At 34.8% G+C, this 20,871-nt stretch overlaps 2 protein-coding genes across 5 annotated transcripts in view; one reads left to right on the top strand and one right to left on the bottom strand.

Annotated features, from left to right (window-relative positions):
• Positions 1 to 5,235, top strand: part of LOC132285166 (histone acetyltransferase HAC1-like) — a 32,413-nt gene extending 27,178 nt beyond the window's left edge. The window contains exons 11-18 of the mRNA XM_059787331.1: positions 76 to 276; positions 420 to 562; positions 690 to 1,002; positions 1,877 to 2,016; positions 2,839 to 2,917; positions 3,054 to 3,446; positions 4,348 to 4,565; positions 4,675 to 5,235. Of these exons, the coding sequence (XP_059643314.1) occupies positions 76 to 276; positions 420 to 562; positions 690 to 1,002; positions 1,877 to 2,016; positions 2,839 to 2,917; positions 3,054 to 3,446; positions 4,348 to 4,565; positions 4,675 to 4,789 (1,602 nt within the window). The 3' untranslated portion in view covers positions 4,790 to 5,235. The remainder of the gene's footprint in view (positions 1 to 75; positions 277 to 419; positions 563 to 689; positions 1,003 to 1,876; positions 2,017 to 2,838; positions 2,918 to 3,053; positions 3,447 to 4,347; positions 4,566 to 4,674) is intronic.
• Positions 5,236 to 6,870: 1,635 nt separating this feature from the next.
• Positions 6,871 to 20,461, bottom strand: LOC132282439 (uncharacterized). 4 transcript variants are annotated; one of them, XM_059784114.1, is made up of 12 exons: positions 20,297 to 20,461; positions 19,007 to 19,148; positions 18,769 to 18,877; positions 17,488 to 17,568; positions 15,915 to 16,028; positions 14,381 to 14,563; positions 12,994 to 13,499; positions 12,124 to 12,223; positions 11,338 to 11,397; positions 7,897 to 7,989; positions 7,668 to 7,787; positions 6,871 to 7,554 (listed from the first exon to the last, which is right to left on the bottom strand). In XM_059784114.1, the coding sequence occupies exons 2-12, from the start codon at positions 19,042 to 19,044 to the stop codon at positions 7,237 to 7,239; spliced, it is 1,722 nt and encodes a 573-aa protein (XP_059640097.1). In that variant the 5' UTR covers positions 19,045 to 19,148; positions 20,297 to 20,461; the 3' UTR covers positions 6,871 to 7,236. The 4 variants fall into 4 exon arrangements, with proteins under 4 accessions (XP_059640097.1, XP_059640096.1, XP_059640098.1 ...); XM_059784113.1 differs by lacking the exon at positions 20,297 to 20,461 and having other exon boundaries at positions 19,007 to 19,332; XM_059784115.1 differs by lacking the exon at positions 20,297 to 20,461 and having other exon boundaries at positions 19,004 to 19,330.
• Between the last annotated feature and the right edge of the window lie 410 nt (positions 20,462 to 20,871).

The following is a 20,871-nucleotide window of genomic DNA, read 5'->3' as shown; positions in this document are numbered from 1 at the left end:
AATTTTTTTGCTGTACTAGAGTCTATATCACCAGTGACCACTTCAAGGTAAGAGCTAAAAATTTGCTTCTTCCAGGTAGTATTGTTGTTTCAGAAAATTGAAGGTGTAGAAGTATGCCTATTTGGCATGTATGTTCAAGAATTCGGATCAGAATGTGAACAGCCAAATCACCGCCGTGTTTATCTCTCATATCTGGATTCTGTTAAGTATTTCAGGCCTGAGATCAAAGCTGTGACCGGAGAAGCTCTCCGTACATTTGTTTACCATGAAATTTTGGTAATTTCCTAATATCAGTTGTTCTCATTATATATTCTAGCTAAATAATTCATCTAATACATTAATACAATATAATAATAATTAATCATTGTTATTACGAGTATTTGAATAACCTTCTTAATTTATATTGATTCTTTTTCCAGATTGGATACCTAGAATATTGCAAGAAACGCGGTTTCACAAGTTGCTATATATGGGCTTGCCCTCCACTGAAGGGTGAAGATTATATTTTATATTGCCATCCAGAAATTCAGAAAACACCCAAGTCTGATAAACTCAGGGAGTGGTGAGATTAGTGAACTTTACGTATATAATTATTTCATTATAAATCTTGATCTTATCCTCCTTTTTTCCGGAATTTATCTTATCCTTGTTTATGATTCTCTTTGACATTAATTTTTTTTCTGTTTCAGGTATCTATCAATGTTAAGAAAAGCTGCAAAGGAAAATATAGTAGTTGACCTCACTAATTTATACGACCATTTCTTTGTATCTAGTGGTGAGTGTAAGGCTAAGGTAACTGCAGCTCGGCTGCCATATTTTGATGGAGACTACTGGCCTGGTGCTGCGGAGGATATAATTTATCAGCTTCGTCAAGAAGAAGATGGCAGAAAACAGCATAAGAAAGGAACATTCAAGAAGACCATAACAAAAAGGGCTTTAAAAGCATCTGGTCAATCTGATCTTTCTGGAAATGCATCAAAAGATCTGCTGCTAATGCACAAAGTAATTCTAACATTTAATATCTCTATTAAACTCTATCCTGAATATATATTTTTATCATTTTCTCCAAGTCATCAATTTATTGTCAGCTTAAAAATCTCTTGACAAGAATGGTGATGCAATGTAGCTGTCATCATCTTCGTCATCATATGTTAGATTCCTAAAAAATGTGCAGCACCTGTGACAGACACATGACACTCGACCATTGATTCGGGAAATGCGTCCAACACTTATGGTTGGACATGTACCTAACAAACATATGCAGTAATTCAACTTTGTTATATAATTGTACGTGGAATTATTTTATATTATTCTTTTTGTTACATTATTACTTCTAATTTGTTGAAGTGTATATTACAAATACCATCATTTTGCTATAGAAAATAAAAGAAGAATATGGAATAATATGAAATTCAGCTTCTCTCCATATCCTTGAGTATTTAATAAACCTGATGCTTCGACACACCTGCATTCAGTCGATGAACCCAAGTCTGTTAACATAGGTTATCATCACCACGTCATCATAATAAGACAATATCATCATTCTTGGTGTGTGATGATGTCTTACTCTCAGTAAGATAGTTGATATGTTGTTACTTAATAAACGGATTGTAGAATCTTATACATGTTGTCTGAGTATTTTATTTTTCCTGATCTTTTGTTTATTATATGACATTGGACAGTTGTATGTTTGGAGGTGTTGTTACCATTAGCTGTTTGATTGAGTGGTCCTTCCTATCATCCTTAAGGAATAGGTGCAGGATTCCAGTCCTGTTTGGGATGTAGATGTGTGTCTTACTTAAGGAAAATAGAAAAAAAGAAAAAATTGGTTGGTGATGTTATTCTTTTGTCCTTACATGCTATCCGTCTTCTCCAGCTCGGTGAAACAATTTCCCCAATGAAGGAAGATTTTATCATGGTTCACTTGCAGCATGCATGCACTCATTGCTGTATTCTAATGGTTTCTGGAAAACGTTGGGTTTGTAACCAGTGCAAAAATTTTCAGCTTTGTGACAAGTAAGAACTCTACAATCTTTACCAATATTTCTACTTTGCAGGCTTGTCCTTCTTTGTGCTGCTATGTTAAGTTCTTTGGCAGGAGTTCATTCAGATATATTATGTTTTCTAACTGCTAGCTAGTTTGTACCATAAAACCAATGAGCCTTTGTCTGAAGTATTAGAAAGATAAATGTTGTTGATGAAGAAATTTGAGGCAAAGTTATGTAAATTTCAGTAAATGAGTTGATGTTGATGTCGATATGAATGAAAAATATTTAAATCTGTTAAATTCTGTAATGATACATCAATAAACAATAAGATGTTTGGCAGAATTAAGAAATAAATGAATAAACAAAGAATATGTTTTTTTTTTTTTCTTTTCTTTTTTGATAATTTAAAACTAACCAGACTTACAAATTGCATGAATTCAAATGGGACGAAATGTAATTTAATTGATTGAGATACAAATGTGAACACCGATATGTTGCCTTAAATGCAAGAAGTACATTTCAGGCCAGTACTAGTTTCTCTCAGTTGCGATTGGTTGATATCAGTGGAAGTTAATTGTTTGTCAACATATGTTACAATTTTCATGTGGGATCTTAATCGAATACTTTCAGTCATCCTAGTTTTTCATGTGGGATCTTAATCGAATACTTTCAGTCATCCTAGTTTTGGTGGTCTTTGTTACATTTTTAAAAATTCAGTGGTTAAATTATCAGAGTGTTTATTCTGGATCATCAGTGTATGGCTCTTGAAAGATGCTATCTTGTTTTTTCTATATTGGTTTGCTTAATGACTCCTATGTGTATTTTGGTATTTATGCTTATACCCTTACAGGTGTTATGAAACAGAACAAAAAATTGAAGAGAGAGAGAGACATCCTATCAATCAAAGGGACAAGCACATACTATATCCAGTAAGGTTTTTTGTCCATGAGTTTTCTTATTTCTCCACTTAATGATTGCTTTTAGTCATACATGAAGCTTAATTTATTTACTTTAGTGGACCACTTTATTCTCCTGATTAAGAAGTGAGATAAATTAATTCTGCAGCTTGAAATCAATGACGTATCTGTAGATACCAAGGACACAGATGAGATTCTTGAGAGTGAATTCTTTGATACTAGACAGGCATTTCTGAGTCTCTGTCAGGGTAACCATTACCAATATGATACTCTACGCCGAGCTAAACATTCCTCAATGATGGTTCTTTACCATCTTCACAATCCCACTGCTCCTGCATTTGTGACTACATGTAATGTTTGTCATCTTGATATTGAAACTGGTCAAGGTTGGCGCTGTGAGATTTGCCCTGATTATGATGTATGTAATGGTTGTTATCAAAAGGATGGGGGAGTTGATCATCCTCATAATTTGACTAACCATCCATCCATAGCTGATCGTGATGCACAGAATAAAGAAGCTAGGCAAATGAGAGTTTTGCAGGTATGTTGGTCTCTCTTATTTGTTATTCCATAGCCTTTGTAATCTTCACTTATGTCTTCTGTCATTTTTTTGTCACTTGATAGTACTATTGGTTTTTTCCCCCTCTCGACATTTCCTATCTTGCATCTTTTCAGCATAAAGTTCTTAATAAAATTCAAGGTCCTTTCTGCAAATCGTGGAATTTGTAATCCTGCTGTATTTTTTTTTTTGTTGGCAAGTAAAAATTTTATTGACCAAAAGGGAATAGTTGTTTCATATTGATGCTCAACACTTGGCCCCTGGATAGGGGAATGACCGTCTTAGGTACAAAAAAGACGACCAAAATACAGAAATAGACAACGGGGACAAATTACAGCTTCCAAATATGCCCGAAGGGTGGATTAGACAGGCACAAAACAGCGAAGGACCGGACCCAAGATGTCTAGAAAATAGATGATGTATAGGCTGGGACACATTGCATTTACAAATTAGATAACTCAAAAGTGAAGTTGAAAATGTCATATGCTTCCAGTGAAGTTTTTCTATTTACTTGACGAAATGCTTTTTCCTCGTGAAGAGGTAGGGGGAGAGAGAGAGGGAGGGTAGGAAACTGGAATTGTACGTCACAGTGCTTGAAAGATAATTTTGGAGTTAAATTTGGTTTTGCTTTTTTCTGGTAGACTTTCATGACCTGAGAAGGATGGCAAACTTATGAATAGTTTCGCATAACATAATGTGGATATATTTTCTTCTGATTGTTGTTCTCACAATTCTCTCGTCAGTATCTCCTGTGATTGTCCTCTCTCAAATCCTTTAATTATATTATTAAAAAAATTATGAAAGTTGCATATGGAAATATTTATAAAAGGAAATAATGGTATATTGCTCAAGCCTCACACAATTTGGTTATTTGATGTTACAGCTTAGGAAAATGCTTGATCTTTTGGTGCATGCATCTCAATGTCGTTCTCCGAATTGCCAATATCCAAATTGTCGTAAGGTGAAGGGGCTTTTTCGACATGGGATTCATTGCAAAACACGTGCTTCTGGAGGTTGTGTTCTTTGTAAGAAGATGTGGTATATCCTTCAGCTTCATGCTCGAGCTTGCAAAGAATCTGAATGCAATGTACCACGTTGCAGGTTTGTTTGTACAAAACTTATCTTGCTTCATCGATATAACTTTTCGTTGTTTGTGCGACTTCCCATCATCAGGATTGTCTCATAAATTAGTATAAATGATATTTCTCAGAGATCTGAAAGAACATTTGAGGAGGCTGCAACAGCAAGCTGATTCCCGGCGAAGGGCGGCGGTGATGGAGATGATGAGGCAGCGAGCTGCCGAGGTTGCTGGCAGTTCTGGATAAACAAATTGTATATATTGGTTATGGACGTTTTGGAGAGACATGATATTGACAGAGGGAGAGATTATAGTTTCTAATGACTGGTAACAGAGGCGAACCAGGCAGCTAGAGCACAAGTCCTGTCAGAATGTTTGAGGGGTAGCGAAGGAAATTGCAGCATGTTGGTTAAGAATCAACGGCAGATTACAATTCTTTCATTTTTTTTTTTTTTTTCGTTCGCAAAAGTTCTCCTCAAGGAAGACAAGATCAGAGATGCCCTTATATTCAGCAACCCCTACGTCCTTGGGAGAGAAGGGGCACTGGTGTTTTTTCTGTTGCCCAATTGGGTGATTCTTTTGATTTTATTTTCTTCATTCAGTGCTGTTTGGGGTGGCTGAGTGTACTATAGTGTCCCAGTCTGTCTGTAAAATGTTTTCTTTTCGATGAAATTAAATAGGTCAGTTTTTCAAGTTCCATTTCTTTTATTGTTTTTCCTCCTTAAATATTGGCCATTTTGTAGATTATTTAAAGATGGAATAAATAATTAGCATTTCTGCGAAGTACGTACACACTTTTGCTCAAGTCCGGGTTTGAACCCCTCCCTTCTTCTTTGCTGCGAACATTATGTTGCAGCTAGTCAAACATTTAGCTGAGTCAAACATTCAGAGGGAGTATTAGTTTTTCGAATTTTCAAGGTTCAACTGTTTGAATTTTGTCATCATTTTAGCTCTTTTTTTAGTGGGTCAAGTACCAAAAAAATTGCAATAAACCTTTTTATATTTTTCAAATTGAACAAGTGAGGACAATATTTTAATTTGAAGACTGAAATACTTAAAATGTCTTTTTTTATAAGGCGAACTTAAAATAAAAAGAAAAAATAAATAAATAAATAAACAAGGGCATTTTTTAAAATTTTTATAAAACCCCTCAAAATTTTATTATTTTTATTTATTAAAAAAAAAAGTCTAAAATTCCCTTAAGGGTATTTTGGGATTTAAAAAAAAAAAAAAATGGTCAAAATTGTTGACCAAGGGTCAATTTCTTACAAAATTTCAAAATACAGAGATTTATATGCACACTTTTTAAAATTAGAGTATTTTTTGCACATTTTTTATATAACCGGAATTTTTTAGCACATATTTCTCATCTCAACTTATTAATTTTAATATCACTTTCTTTAGTATTACACTTTTCTTTAGAAACTTTACCATCAAACAAAATAAAGAGCTATTGCGTGGAGTGTGGCTGATTTGAAAGGAATTAGTCCCACAATTTGCATGCATCAGATTCATTTGGAGGAAGATTCTCGAACATCTTGGGAATTCCTATGAAGATTGAATCCTAATATGAAGGAGGTAGTTTTGAAGAAAGTTGTGAAATTGGTAGATGCGGAAATAATTTATCTCATATCAGATAGCATCACATTCACATCCCAACACCAAAAAGCCTAAGAATGTGGTTATCGTGGCTTAAATAGAAGCCTTGAACCGTAGGTTCAATCAAATCTTATCATCTGGCTTTGCTCCTGCTGCTAATCCACAAACTGCCTTGCCAAAGGAAGTTTGTTACATCTGTGTTAATTCTAACCATTTTGCTGACGCTTGCCCTATGCTGGGACAATCATCTGAGATCCTACAGGAGCAAGTGAATGCTGAGAGGGATGATTGGAAGCCTTCTATATTTAACGGCTAGTAGGCCGGACATTATGTTTAGCATGTATTTATGGTTAGGCAACTTAAAATTAGGTTATTTTATTTTTTTTTTTTTTTTTTTGGCAATTAGCACATCCATCCATTTTGTCCCTCGACACCATTAACCGTTTATTTTGAAAAATTAGGAAGATATGGCCTAATACTAGATTTAAAGATGAATTAGAGGCTTCATCCATTATTTCAAACAATAATGGATATACGATAAGATTTTTATGTTCGTTGCAAATGGGTGAATTATCTTTCATCAAATTATCCTTTTACCTCCGCTGGTTATTTATTTTAAATCCCTGTTGACACCCTTTTGATTCTAGTTGAAGTTGACTTGCACTTTAGCTCCATTAATCAAGCAAATATCATCAGCAAATAGCAGATATTTTGTTATATCTGTACACCTTTAAAATAGAAATTATGTCTTTGTTATTAACAAATTCTATTTGAGTTTTTCTCATAGAAGAAGAAGTTCTCAGGACAGTTTCTAAAATATTGGTTAAATCTTCATGAAAAGACAAGCCACCTAAGCAATAAGGCTGATGCATAATGTATGTTCATCATCAGTAACCATTTTGTTTGCATTCCTTTGTGCCTGTAAATCTAATATACAGCATTCAACAAGAATATAACTGGTCTACAAGGCAAAAGATCATCCTAATCATGTTTGAGCTAAAACATGGTTCACTTGAAACATGCAGCCTATAATCTGAAATTTTCTCAGATATTTAGGTCGTAATGGTGGCGTCTCAAGCCGTCAACATCCAACTGTCATTGTGAAATTTTCTCAGGCAGGAAAAGGTAACGGAAGCGGGAGTCGAAGGGAAGAATACCACAATTGCAAGAACCAAGGAGGCTTTGCCGCCTCTTCGACATGCATTGTTCAACAAAGGCAGCCTGATGGGGTGGAAGGTATTGTGATATCCATACAGCCAGTTTGGCATCATCCACAAAGCCTTTAGCATAGCAGTGTAGCATTTTGGGCACCAATAGCTTTCCTTTGCTGCTCACCCCTACTGAAGCTCGAATGAAGTCTTCCTGAGCTTCTTGCAGCTCTTCCCTCACATTCTCAGCTGTGTAAATCCTTATCTGCAATTGCCGTGTCATAAATCAGTTGCATCCATGAGAGAAGAAATTTTTTATCTGCAAATTGTCTTAGAAAAAAATCCTTAAATATAAAATCAAAAGGTGCTCAAATTTACCGCGGGTGACGAGTACATTCCGCAGCTGAGAGCAAAAGCTACAAGTGGTTCAAATTTATCAACCGAATAATTTCTTTGCTCCTCCGATACTTTCAGCTTGTGCAGGGCAAGTATCAAAGCCTAATATCATACGGCAATCTTAATTAGCAGATCGAGTAGAAGAAAATGATGAGAAATAGATAAATAAGAGAGTTATCATAATTTAACAAGTCAGAAACCAGGTTCATACAATTTGTGGTCTATGCACTGGTGGTTTCATCTTCAATATTACATACTCAATAACAGCTGCACTAAAAGAATGCCCCCCAACAGTATACGCAGCCTGGAAACAATAAACACCACAAAAATAGATAATGGAGTAAAAAAACATTGATAACATCATTTTAATTTGATGTTTACCTACATATAAACAATAATAACCTCAAGATTTGTATTTTCAGATAGCGTAGAACATGGCACACTTCCCGAACACCAAATTTTTCCTATTTGCTTCCAATACTTTTCTTATATGTAGAAATAACATAAAAATAAATTAAATATTATTAGATAGTGTTTCTAATTAACCGATCATTGTTATTTGATCTGAACCCGTTAAAAAAAAGTCATCATATAGAATTGTTGGTTGTCGTGAACATTAAGAGAAATCTCTAATTTAATTTAATTTAATTTTTTAATTGGACCTTAGAAATAGAATAGTCGGCTCAAGTCCCCTACAAAAAGTTCCATTGCAAGTCGCTTTCTATCACATCATTCCAAACAAAGATTTACCATTTGTTTTCTATTTCATCACTCCAAATGAAGCTTTACCATACAATTCTTTAAGTTCGAAATGTTTCAATCACTGAAACATGAATAGTCATTAGTTCAGTGGCACACAGTAACCTATACTTCTTCCTTTTCTGTTTAGAAAAATGGATTTTTTTTTTTTTTCTCTTTATTTTTCCCAGGAGAAAACAAGAATCCAATTTAACTCCACATCTTATTGCCTAAATGTAATTTTTTTTAAAAAAAAATTAAAGTAAAATGTTAGGCCCGTTTACAAACGCTTTCACTTTCTTACTTTTGCTTTCTTCAAAAGTAAAATCATAATTTTCATTTCTAAAGCTGAAATATAAAGTAAAATTATGTTTACTAATTTTTTATGCTTTCAATATTTTCAAAGCAAGAAATTAGAAAGCAAGTTTAATAATTATAATTTTGATTTTGCTTTATATTTGACAATCAATGTTATATATATATATATATATCATCACTGCTGCAATTGATGCCGGGAATAGACCGCCACCAGCCACCAAGAGATTGGGACGAAGATAACAAAATTTCAGATCTGCCTCCCCCCAACCCCATCTCAGTCTCTCTCATCACCCTCCTCTTCGTCTCTCTCTCCCACCTCACCCCACAAAATTTCAGTTCTGCCTCACCACAAACCCACCTCACCCCAATCCCATCTCAGTCTCTCTCATCACCCTCCTCTTCGTCTCTCTCTCTCACCTCACCCCAAAAAATTTCAGGTCTGCCTCACCACAAACCCACCTCACCCCAACCCCATCTCAGCCTCTCTCATCACCCTCCTCTTCGTTTCTCTCTCTCACCTCACCCCACAAGACCCCAAAACCTGGTTCCTCACTCTCCCCACCACTCTCCGCCACCACTACTCCACCGGTCGAACCATCAAGGTCCAGACCACCCCCAAATCACCCCCAATTGAAGTCTTCGCCATTTAAGATGGACCCATCAAATCCAATAACATACTCATTGTACATGGGTTAGGTTGTGGTTCTTACTCTTCGCAAAATTGTCGAGTATCTGGGCCTCAAAAGGGCTCCACGCCGTCGCTTTCACTTCTACCAGGTTCTGGGTTTTCCGATAAGTCGACGGTTATGGTTTTTTCTTTTCTTTCTTTTTTTTTTTTTTTTTTTTTTTTTTTTGGGACTGGTTGAAGTTAATTTGGGTATACTGTTGATAGGTTTTGATGTGTATGAGAGAGGAGAGAGATGGTCGTGGTAGAGGCTATGGTGGGAGGAGGTGGCAGAGGCGATGACAATGGTGGGGAGGAGGTGGGTGGAGGAGATGGTGGTGAGAGATAGTTAGAATTTTTTATTTTTTTATTATAAACAGTGCTACAGTAGAGGAAGTAATTTTCGTAAACAGTGTAGAAAATTGAGAAAGTAAGGATTTCTCACTTTCTCTTCTCTTCACAAAATTAGAAAGTACTTTCTTAAAGTAAAAAAGTAAAAGTATTTTATTAAACATGATCTTTACTTTTGATTCTCAATTTTAGGAATTGAAAGTAAAAATCAGAAATTATTCCTGTTACTAAACAGGCCCTAAGGAAATGGTGATATCACATTGCTAACTTGTATCCCTATGTTGTTTTGGCATGATTGATTCTAATATAGAATGTCTCGGAGGAAAATTTAGAACATGAGAATTGAACCATATTATGCATTATTAACAACTCCTTTAAAGAAAAAAGAAAAAGAAAACTCCTCTTGCATTTTGAAAATGCCTCTAACCATTTGAAGATTTAATTCACATAAGCTTATCCGTGTTTCATCGAGATTGAGCCACTAGATCTAAGATATGCTGAACAGAAACCATGAATGAAAAATACCGTAATAAGAAATGAAGTCAATTAGAATAACATGATTATAAATAGGAAAAAAAAAGAAAAGAAAAAGAAGAGAGAACGGACTCTGACATTATGTTTATTTTGTATATATTCTTAACATTAGTATTGATCATGGTGGCATGATACTTATATTTATACAGTTGTATATTGAAGTATGTGAGAGTGACACTATTTGAGTGATGAACTTGTTGAGCTTTGAGGTCACTGCTTTATTTATAATTTCAAGTAACTGATTGCTAGTAAAAGTTGTCTGTGAAGACTTAGATTACTATAGAGATTTGAATTAAGAGTAATCTGCATTGAGTGATTGATGGGAATCAGATGTAAATATGCATTGAAGTTCTTTTTCTTTTTTCCCGGTAAGGAATATACATTGAAGTTGAGATATTTGGTAATAGTTTTGGGTATCTAACCATAGAGTTATTGGCATGGGTTGAGTTAATTAGATTTACGATATGCTTGCTTAGTTAATGCATTGGAATACGATTTCCCAGTTCACGGCTTCACGCAATTCGAATTTGGGGTGTGATAAGTTGCCACTTGGACTAGATTCCCAAGAGAACATCCATCGAAATCCATCCCCACTCTACCAACTGATAGAGACTTGACTCGTATAACCTCCTGATGACCTTTTTTGATGAACAAACCAAGGTCTGGTCCTCGTATTGATGCCCAATGGCATCTTATCAAACTCTTTAGTCATCAAGACTCAATGATAAATCTACCCCTCAAATAATCCAGTGTGTAATGCTTCTGAAAGATTTTATAATTCCTTCACATTAATGCAGACAAATCAGCACATGAGTAGCAGAAAGTCTAACAATACTCCTACAAGGGTGACCACTCAAGCACCTGATGCCCAGAAGCAGGGGGCAGCAACAATACTTTCATCATTCATCTTGGCCTTAAAAGGTACTAAAAAAAGGCATGACAAACATCACCTCCAAGACTACTCTAGTGAGCAATTTATAATCTGGAACTACCTTGTAAAACTACAAAGCAAAAAGTGAAGGAAGCACTGAATGCCAGAAATCAAACCTTTTGCATCAACGAAAAGAGCTTTAAGTCACTTCTTGGGACTCCGTATGCAAGATAAGCCTGTTCACAGTCCAGAAAACCAAATGAAGTTTGTTAATTCTCCTTCTACTTGCACTTTAAATAGGGCAAAGCTATTAGTAGTCCACCTAAGGCTGTGTTTGGAATAATCATTCTAGAATGACTTCCAATTAGTTATTGATGTCTCATCTTCTCCAACTTCAACTTATTTACAAGGTGCAGCTTTATAACAATTCCTACTTCTACAGGAACACAAATATTACAAGCTTCTAGTTTAATTTAATGGTAGGCTTTAGTTTGCTAAGAATAGAGTCATTGTCATCCCCTCTCTTTTTTTCAACATCTTCAACAAAGATTTCCTACTTTCTCATGTTCCCCTATGCATCTCTTAATGCAATTGTGTAATAAAGAAGTCATCCCTTTTAAACACACCTAATTAACTTGTTTCACTCCAAACCATGGGTGAATGACTCAAAAGCAGAGTTCAAGAAGATAAATGTGAAGTGCCAATTGGGCTACCCTTTATAAAACTCCACCTTTTACATGTGTTGTACTTAAAAAGCATTACTGGCACTTCACTTTCACCTTTATACTTTGCAATACTAGTGAATAAATTTTAAAATGGATTTATGGAAACCACAAGTAGAGTGCCAACAGGGCTGCCCTCTATAATTGATCAAAGAACTACGGAAGTTGATCCAAGCTACACTATTGAAAAGTTTAATCTCACCAAAATAAAATCTAAAAACTAGAAATTGAGAAACTCACATGCATTATCAGGGCATTATACACATTGATCCAGAAAGCCAACTTCTCATTGCAGTTCAAGTGGATAGGATGTACTTTGGCCAGCTGATCAACAAGTGTTCTGTTCTCCACATGGTAACACCAAAACAGCATTCAATCAGCACTAGTTCCGCTTAACAGCTTGTCCTCTCATAAGAAAATTAGAAAGTAAAATAAACAAACATATGGTAAATTTTGACACAATAGACACATTTCCCTTTCCCTTTTCCCACCTTCAGAACAAAAAAGAACGGTCAAGGAAAACCCCAACACTCAAAAAAACAATTGCCACTTTTACATTTACAGAAAATTTACTCCCGGTCAACATCCTTTGGTTAACTTTAAATAGCAGTATGAAGGGATGTAACAGCGTAATTTCTGAAGAATCTCCAAGCACTTGAATCATATGAAAATTACTATATTCAGCCTCATATATCGAAACTCATATGAGTTCAATGGGGAACTTGCATGGGTTCCCATTGGTTCAAAATTAAGAACCACTACCTGAGCAAGACAAAAATGGACATTTAAACAAGTACTTATAAAATAAAGAGGAAACGAGAGCAGCTTGGTGGCGCAATTTTAAAAAATTGCTTACCTATCAAAAAAATGTTGAGAAGAACAAACATAAAAGTGAGAAAATAATAAACGTTAAGTGCGTGGATTTCAGTGAAGAAAACTGCCTACGGCGATTGTTGTACAAAAATCTTTCTGTATCAGAGTTGTTTATGCTATTATTGAGATGTAATTCTAACAGCAACTTTCTGAAAATTTAGAAAACATCTTGGCCATTTTCTTTGACCAACAAATGCACAAGAAACATCAAAAAGTAGCGGCTGAATGAATTCTTACCTGAACCTACGTAATGCCCCTGCAGCATATTCTAGTTGATTCTTTCCAACTGACATCCAAGAAACCTCAGTTGCTAATCTATAGCTTCCGATATCTGCCCAACTTAATTTACCACGCACTCTATAGGGATCACAAGTACTTTCTGTTGCCAACACCTCAGGGTTACACTGTAAATCAAATTGTGGACTCTGCACCCATGATGGAATTACTGAGCGTTCAGATGATGACCACACCGACAAATTCAAAAGATGTCCTCTGGGAGACAATGATGAGCAGTGGTTCCCCAGGGCAGAGGACTTTGATGGCATAGCAGAATCTGCCAAAGAGACGAAGATTTTTTTCATGCATCGAACCATCTCTTCTGATAATTGATTAGGATGATACCAGAGGCCATTAGGTTGCACCTCTTTAATAAGCTTCGGAACATCTACAGGATGACAACATTCGGTATCCATTTTCATGGACACTTCTTTCTCATGGAGAAGCACAACTTCGTCAACTGCATTCTGATTCAAGTTATCAATATTAAATTCCTACAATGACAGTACCCATTAAAAGGTCCTGTTATAATTAGAACATGTATTCATGCAAGCCTTAAGGAGATCCAAAACGATGGATGAGCATTGTATCAACCAAGCCTTTTCCCCAATTTCAAGACATGTATAATCCTCATAATACATCTTTAGTGGCACTTAAATATATACATTAGATTTCTACTACAAATAACAATTAAGTATGTATAATTCTCATTATTCATCTTTAGTGGAACTTGAATATACATTCAATTTCTACTATATTTCCCCCACCACTCTCACACCAAGAAGAAAGAGAAAAAAAATATATATATATATATAAGCAGAAAATGGCCACCACAGACATTCATTTTTATTTTGTGCATGATATTAAAGACGCGCTTAATACATAGAGAAAACAAACACCAAATGATATCTTTCTCTGCAAATACACATCTAAGTATTTCAACAAAATCGAAAAAAAATTCATGAAATTATTGAGTTTGGTTTCCCTTTAAAATAAGAAAACGTTAATGGCATCAGCAAAATCTAAAACCAAGACACTAAAGCTCAGGAATTATCTTAAAATTAGAGAGTTCCGTGAAGGGAAAATGGAGAACATGCCTTTATTTGAGGAGGAGGAAGAAGAAGAACCAATACATAGAAAATGAATGCATGACACACTTATCATAATAATAATAATGACAACAACACTAATAATTATAACCAAATTACTATTGTCTCTTTGCAGGCACTGCATAAGATTGCCACATCAGTCAAGAAAAAACTGGTGTTTGTTAAATCAACTTTGTTGAATACAAAAATGATGCTTGTTATAATCCTGATGGTTAGAGTGAGTAAAAAAGAATATATACCGGTGCTTTCATTATATCAGAGAAAATAAATAGCGACTGGGAAGATGAATGTCTCCAACGATATTCTAAAAGTCTCCGTTCATTTCTTTCCTGACTAAGCTGGAAATGCAACGAGATCAACTCATGTTCAAGTTCTGAGACAGCAGACTCCAATAGTGCAATATTGGACAAGAGATCCTGAGCCTGTACAATGATGACAACCAATTAACATATTTTTCAACTGAATCAATTATCAAAAGAAATCATTATCAGACAATCCTAGAGAAAAGAAAACAGAAGGTAAAGATTGAGTGAAAAAATTAATAATGATTGAGAAGGGATTGCACAGTCCTGCTGAAAGGACAAAGTTGATTCATAATTGACAATTTCAACTTATTCCAACTTCGAAAGAAAAAAAAAAAATAGAAAGAGTTATAGGTTCTATAATGAATGTTTGATAATACCAAAATCCAGCTCTAGTTTTTTGTTTTCCCCCTCTTTTGGAGCCTGGGCTCTGAGCATGGACGTGCACCTTAAAATCATGAAGCATGAGTTGGGCAGGTTCATCAAAAGTAGCAAAGCAATGCTTCCTTACAAAGTTCAAGGAACTAGGGCCCATATGTAAGTAAATATAAATTCTTAAGGACATTAACAAGTAGTTTGTGCAATTATAATGGAAAGTGAAATAAAGCCAGCTTTTACAGCCTTGAAGGCCTTCAGTTGCCAATTCACTCTCATTCAAGCTTGCTTTGACTTCAACCAGTTTCCCTGAGTCGCTTATCACATCTTGTGTAACACTTGTATTATCCCTTGGGGCTTTACCAAATAGAGATCGACATCCACGGTCTATTCATGACGAGTACAGTCCCCACGAGTCGTCAGCACATCTCTTACAACACCAACTAAACTACTAGCCAACCCAGTTGGTTCACTTGTCTAGCGATTACTTCTTGATTAAATCATCTACCCATTGTAATGGTGCATTCTGCTTCTGATCAGACACCCATTTCACCACTAGGAGCGAATTTGTACCCATTAGTCATTTTGGCTGAAATCAAAGATGCCTATACAAGAGAGTTTCCCAAGGTTGCCATGGGATGTTTCAGTCACTGTGGCCATTAAGTATATAGTGTCAACAACAAAGTCAAAATATGGGGTCTCATTAATCGAGGTTTTAGAGGGGGACTAAAGTAACCTTCCACATAATCCCTGTACTGTCAATCAAACTCAAGGTGCTGTGCCCAGTTTGAGGATTGAGCATAGTGCCACGTAGGATGCCGTGTAGGTTACACATTCTAGGTGGACCCTTTTTATCAAAGGTGACACAAGTAACGTGGAGACCCATGTACCCACAAGATGGAAAGCCAAATTAACCAGGAATTAAAAAGAAGACCAAAAATATACTCATTATTTCTAGTAATCTGAATTAAACTGATTTAGTGACTACTGAGGAATGATGAAATGGGTTTTAATAATGATAAACTGCAGTGCTCATTCATATATAAGCATATCTAGTAATTAATTCCAAGAGTTAAACAAAAAAAAAAAAACTTACATGATAAGGCAAGAATGATGAGCTCGATAATTCCAAAGCATTTTTCTCTATGGCATTTTCCAGAATGGCATGCATTTCTATTTCTTCTTGCAGCTGCTGCTCTAATCTTTCTACCTACAGCAAAGGACTTCCATTAGGTGGCAATCAGTAAATATGTAATGTCAAAAAGCTTTCTTTGTTAAAGTAAGACGCGTCTAAAAGTTAACTAAAGCTAATATCCTTGACCAAAAAGCCATCCAACTCTTACAAATGAATAAATAATAAAACTTCCAATAATATGCACAAACAAACCATAAGCTTCCACCTTAGGGAAAGTAATCCTACACCTTTCTCAATACTGATCATTAGATAACAACACTTGCAAAATTCGATATTCAAAGCCAACCTTACCTCTATGCTAAATTATCACCTTCAAAGTAAGGATGTATTTAAATTGTAGATTCACAACCAAGCTATCTACACAAGTTCACTAATAATACAACAATTATACCCGCGTGTATGAAACCATGTCATCTGTATTATTTAAACAAAGCTACCAAAAGATTCCAAATCCTATCTCTGGAGGCTTCTCTAAATGGATACTTTTGGACATCTTCATCATTCTAAGCATTTTCATACAAGAATAATTGTCAAAAGTATAATCCTCACCCTCAAACCATGAAGGCCACATGAAATAATGTTGGGAAATTATTACGCAACCACGAACCCACCTTCTCCAGTAATCAGAGTACCTTTCAACTCTTTAACAGAAGCAACAATTTTTTAGAAGTCTTAAGCATTTTTCAAGTACCACTTGAACAGCTTCCTAATCTTTGCCAGCCACCATTCTTCAATAAAATCAAAAGTGACAAGAATCCTAATGAAAGTTGTCTTGTTCTTAGGAGAACGTTTAGAAGCAAAGAGACCGTTAACCAAGATATGAATTATGATAGGCTAGAATCATGGATGACTTACCATTTTTGTGTTTGTATACATATCTTGAACAATCTTTATCATTTGTATAATAATTTGTTTTCTTTATAAAACCCACCAAATCATATATCTTGGGACACTACCATATGCTTTTTCTAGGTCTAAAAAAACAAGATATAGAGTTTTTTTGCTTACTCCTACACTCTTCAACTAATTGCCTTATTAAGTATTTAGCTTCCATAACTTATATTAGCAGAGGATATAAAAACAATCTATTACATTAGCAGGGCACATACCTTGGGTTAAGGATTAAGTTAGTTAAAACCTGTGTGCATTTTTCTTTTTATGAATCCAGTTTCGCAAGATCCACTAGCACATCTTGCTTTCTTAATATATGCAAAACTCCAGAGTTTTTGCCCAAGACTCTGTAACTTGGATTCCACTATAACTACCACCAACAAACCTAAATGATTCTAAAGGTGAAATTTGAAATGCAACATACAACCATATATCTCAAATCTAAAAGGAAAGAAAGTTACGGATCACTCTTACAAGTCTTAATGTATATCAAAGTTCTGACTCACGATGCAAAGTAGACAACAAAAAATGATAGACATAATACTATGCCATAGTGGAGCTTTCAAGTAGGAGAGATGCTTACATCCTGTTGAAGTTGGAATCTGTCAATATATACACCATTGCTTTTATCGGACAATCCTAAAGCTCCAATATTATTGCTAACCTGAAATTAATAAATCAAATATTCACCTTTAATTAAAAGATGACATCTGATGAGAACCTAAAAAAGAGAAGCTTGGGTGTGAACACTTTATAGTATGGTAAAATAAACAGTTTAAAATAATCATTCGGAAACTGATCAATTGAGAATAACAATGACTATGTTCTGTAGCAAAACAAGCTCAAACCCTTTGATTAGGGAACAAAACCCCTGATCGAATTAAAACAATAAGAAATACAAGCCTTCACCCATGTAATATGGACTGCCAGATCAGAATCTAACATGATGCTTAAGGGTAAACATAATAAGAACCTACCACCAAGGGTTGTAGCCTAGTGGTATTTCCTCACCTTCCAAAATAGAAGTCTAAGGTTAAAGTTCCCATGGGAGCAAAGTGGGTGTGTTTCACTCTACTAGTTTGGAACATGTGGAGAAACAGTAATCATCTTTTACATCAATGAGAAGGAATAGAAGCCTGTCAAATAGTTAGAGGAGTGATCCGGGAAGTTCTAGATTCCAAAGGGTAAATTTATCTGACATCCATTCTCTAACTGATGAACAATAATTGGAATTCATGGATTGGGATATGATTTAATGGTTGGAATATGAATGAGAGGCCGTATGTAGGAGATGGTGTTCTACTGTACTATATATGGTTCTGGGCAGCTCTGGGGATACTGAAGACTGTGCATTGGAATTTCTAAGTTTGTGGAAAATTCCGTGATAAGAATTGATATGATGAGAGGACTAATCAGCAAATGAGAAGCAGGAGGATAAAGGAAGGAAATTGACAGTGGAGTTGCAAAGCTGTATTTGGTGTATTGGTGTCCTCTTGTTTGTAGAATTCCCTTTGTATAGTGAGGGGATGCCCTTACGGTGCTCTAAGAGAAAGGAGGTGCGCTGGTGTTATAAAATTAAAGAAAATGCTAAGAAGATTAATACCCAAAATGGAATGATAGAACTTTAGAACTAAGTCATAAAATTCACATATCAAGCACAAGGAAGAAGATAAGTCGATGAAAAAATAATACAGTGTGGGCAATTTAGTGGGATAAATTCATGAAAATATTTAGAAAACACAAGAACTAATTTTGCACATCTTACTCACAAATTATATATATATATATATATATATATATATATGTGTGTGTGTGTGCTATTCAAAAGGGTGTCGACAGATTAGGCATGCCCACAGCTACTAACCTCTGAGGAGGAGGATGGTTCACTCAGAATTCCATATGGTTTATCTAAGTACTTTTCTGAATAACAAGAACATGTAGAAGAGTGTGAGCATTTGTAAAGCGAATCACTCCTGCACAAAATACAAGGCAAAAGATTAAAGGGTTAGGAAGGAATCAACTGTACAAGTCCTAATTTACATAATTAAACAAAGAAGAGAAGGTAAAAAAGAGCAGAGACAAGAATGGAAAACACTCACTACCTTAAGGCAGGAGGATGCAGCACTGTTGAGTCACACATAGTGCTGTAAAGTCATGGGCTTTTGATGCTTACAAAAGCACACATGCAGAATCTTGTACAAGCAGCGTTGATTGCCCCAGTCTCAGTGTCCTCATAAACAACTTCTAATCAACATAAAAATTGCAGTTTGTGTTTGGAGGGGAAGAAAAAATCCAAGAAACAAAAAACACAATGAAATCAAAATGGTATCAAGCTGCAGATTCAATTTGAAAACCTGAGACAAAATAATTGGAAGAGAAGATATAAATGAGATGTGGAACTAGAATGAGGCACTGTTACACATGTGTATAGATAAGGACAAATTTATGAATGAACAGGTACCAGTCATTTTCATCAAACATTCAGAAAGAAAGACATTTCAGCCAATTTGTATCTATTACATATATATATATATATATATATATATATATATATTAGAAATATAGAAAGAAAAGAAAAATAAAAAGAAAAAGTTATTAATGAACAGATACCAGTCATTTTCATCAAATATTCGGAAAGAAAGACCTTTCAGCCAATTTGTAACTATCTGTTAAATATATATATATATATATAGAAAGAAAAGAAAAAGAAAAAGAAAATGTTATGAATGAACAGATACCAGTCAAGCCCCTTTGAGCCAATTTGTAAACTATTTATTAACACACACACACACATATATATATATATATATATATATATATAAAGAAAAAAAAAAAAACCAAACAAAGTCATGAATGAACAGATACCAGTCATTTTCAGCAAACATTCAGAAAGAAAGCCCTTTTGAGCCAATCTGTAACTATATATATATATATATATAAAGAAAAAAGGTCAAAAAATAAAAAATAAAAAATAAAAAATAAAAAATAAAAAAACTTACTTTTTAAATATGGGTTTGAACAGAAATTGAGAAAAGGAAAAGGTAGGAGAAAAAGAGGACATGATTGAGGATGCATCCAAGTAAACTGAATGTACAAACCACAGACAGAAAAGAAAGAACTTACGTTTCTACTACAGAGTTCAAGGAAAGCGGTAAATTGGGAAGGTCATTAAGAAATGATTGCTTCTAAAAAGGGATGGGACCTCCAAATTAAGGATTGTAAAGAAAAGGTTTTTAGAGAGAGAAATGACCCCACCAACACCCATAATACATACCATTAACAACAAAGTTTATCTAACCTTTGCAATTTTTGCACCTCCAAATCCAATACAGTACAAAGAAAGAAAGGAATTTGCAGAGATTCAAAGTTTGAATTACCCACCCCATTTTTACCTGGGTTTGAAGGAAGGACCAAAGATGATTCCAAACCAAAAACCGAACCGGGTTTGATTAGAGAGTGGTTTTTGAAAAAAAACAAATTGTCGGAAATTCAAACAAGGTGGTTTTTTACTTGTTCCACACTAGAGAGAGAGAGAGATGTGGTGGGGGGAAGTAAACAAGAAAGAGGAATAAAAAAAGGTGTGAAAGGGAGAGGGGGGTGTGCTATCATCAGCTATGCGGTCTATACAAAGCATTTCTTGTGGGGTTGTAACGTTTAATCATCAACAAAAATAGAAAGGAAAAAGAAAAAACCAAAAAGGTCGTTTAGGGTCAGTTTGACAACTTTGAGTCTGTATTTTTAGATTAAAATCTTAAAACTCCTTCAATTTTTTAAATCGTGCATAAAATTAATTTATAAGTTTCCTGAATTAATAAAATTTATTAAGTTACCTTAAATTTTGACATTCCTATTTAATATTAAATTAAAAATTATAATTATTATTTTAAAATTAAAAAATATCCTTTTATAATAATATTATTTAATGTTAGATGAGTTGTTATTTTAGTAACGACCAACAATTCATTTA

The sequence above is a fragment of the Cornus florida genome, unplaced genomic scaffold (assembly GCF_030987335.1).
Source record: "Cornus florida cultivar Cherokee Brave unplaced genomic scaffold, ASM3098733v1 CherokeeBrave_3.0.0_Hap2_Chr11, whole genome shotgun sequence".
Taxonomy (NCBI): Eukaryota; Viridiplantae; Streptophyta; class Magnoliopsida; order Cornales; family Cornaceae; genus Cornus; species Cornus florida.
The sequence above is the reverse complement of the archived record's forward strand: the minus strand, read 5'-3'. Positions and strand labels throughout refer to the sequence as shown.

Excerpts from the sequence above, each read along its gene's own strand:
- LOC132282439 (XM_059784114.1), bottom strand. The coding sequence starts at position 19,044 with ATGTGTGACTCAACAGTGCTGCATCCTCCTGCCTTAAG. Across the intron at positions 18,878-19,006 it reads CTGCATCCTCCTGCCTTAAG|GAGTGATTCGCTTTACAAAT; the intron begins GTAGTGAGTGTT and ends TATTTTGTGCAG. Across the intron at positions 16,029-17,487 it reads GATTCCAACTTCAACAGGAT|GTAGAAAGATTAGAGCAGCA; the intron begins GTAAGCATCTCT and ends CCTTTGCTGTAG.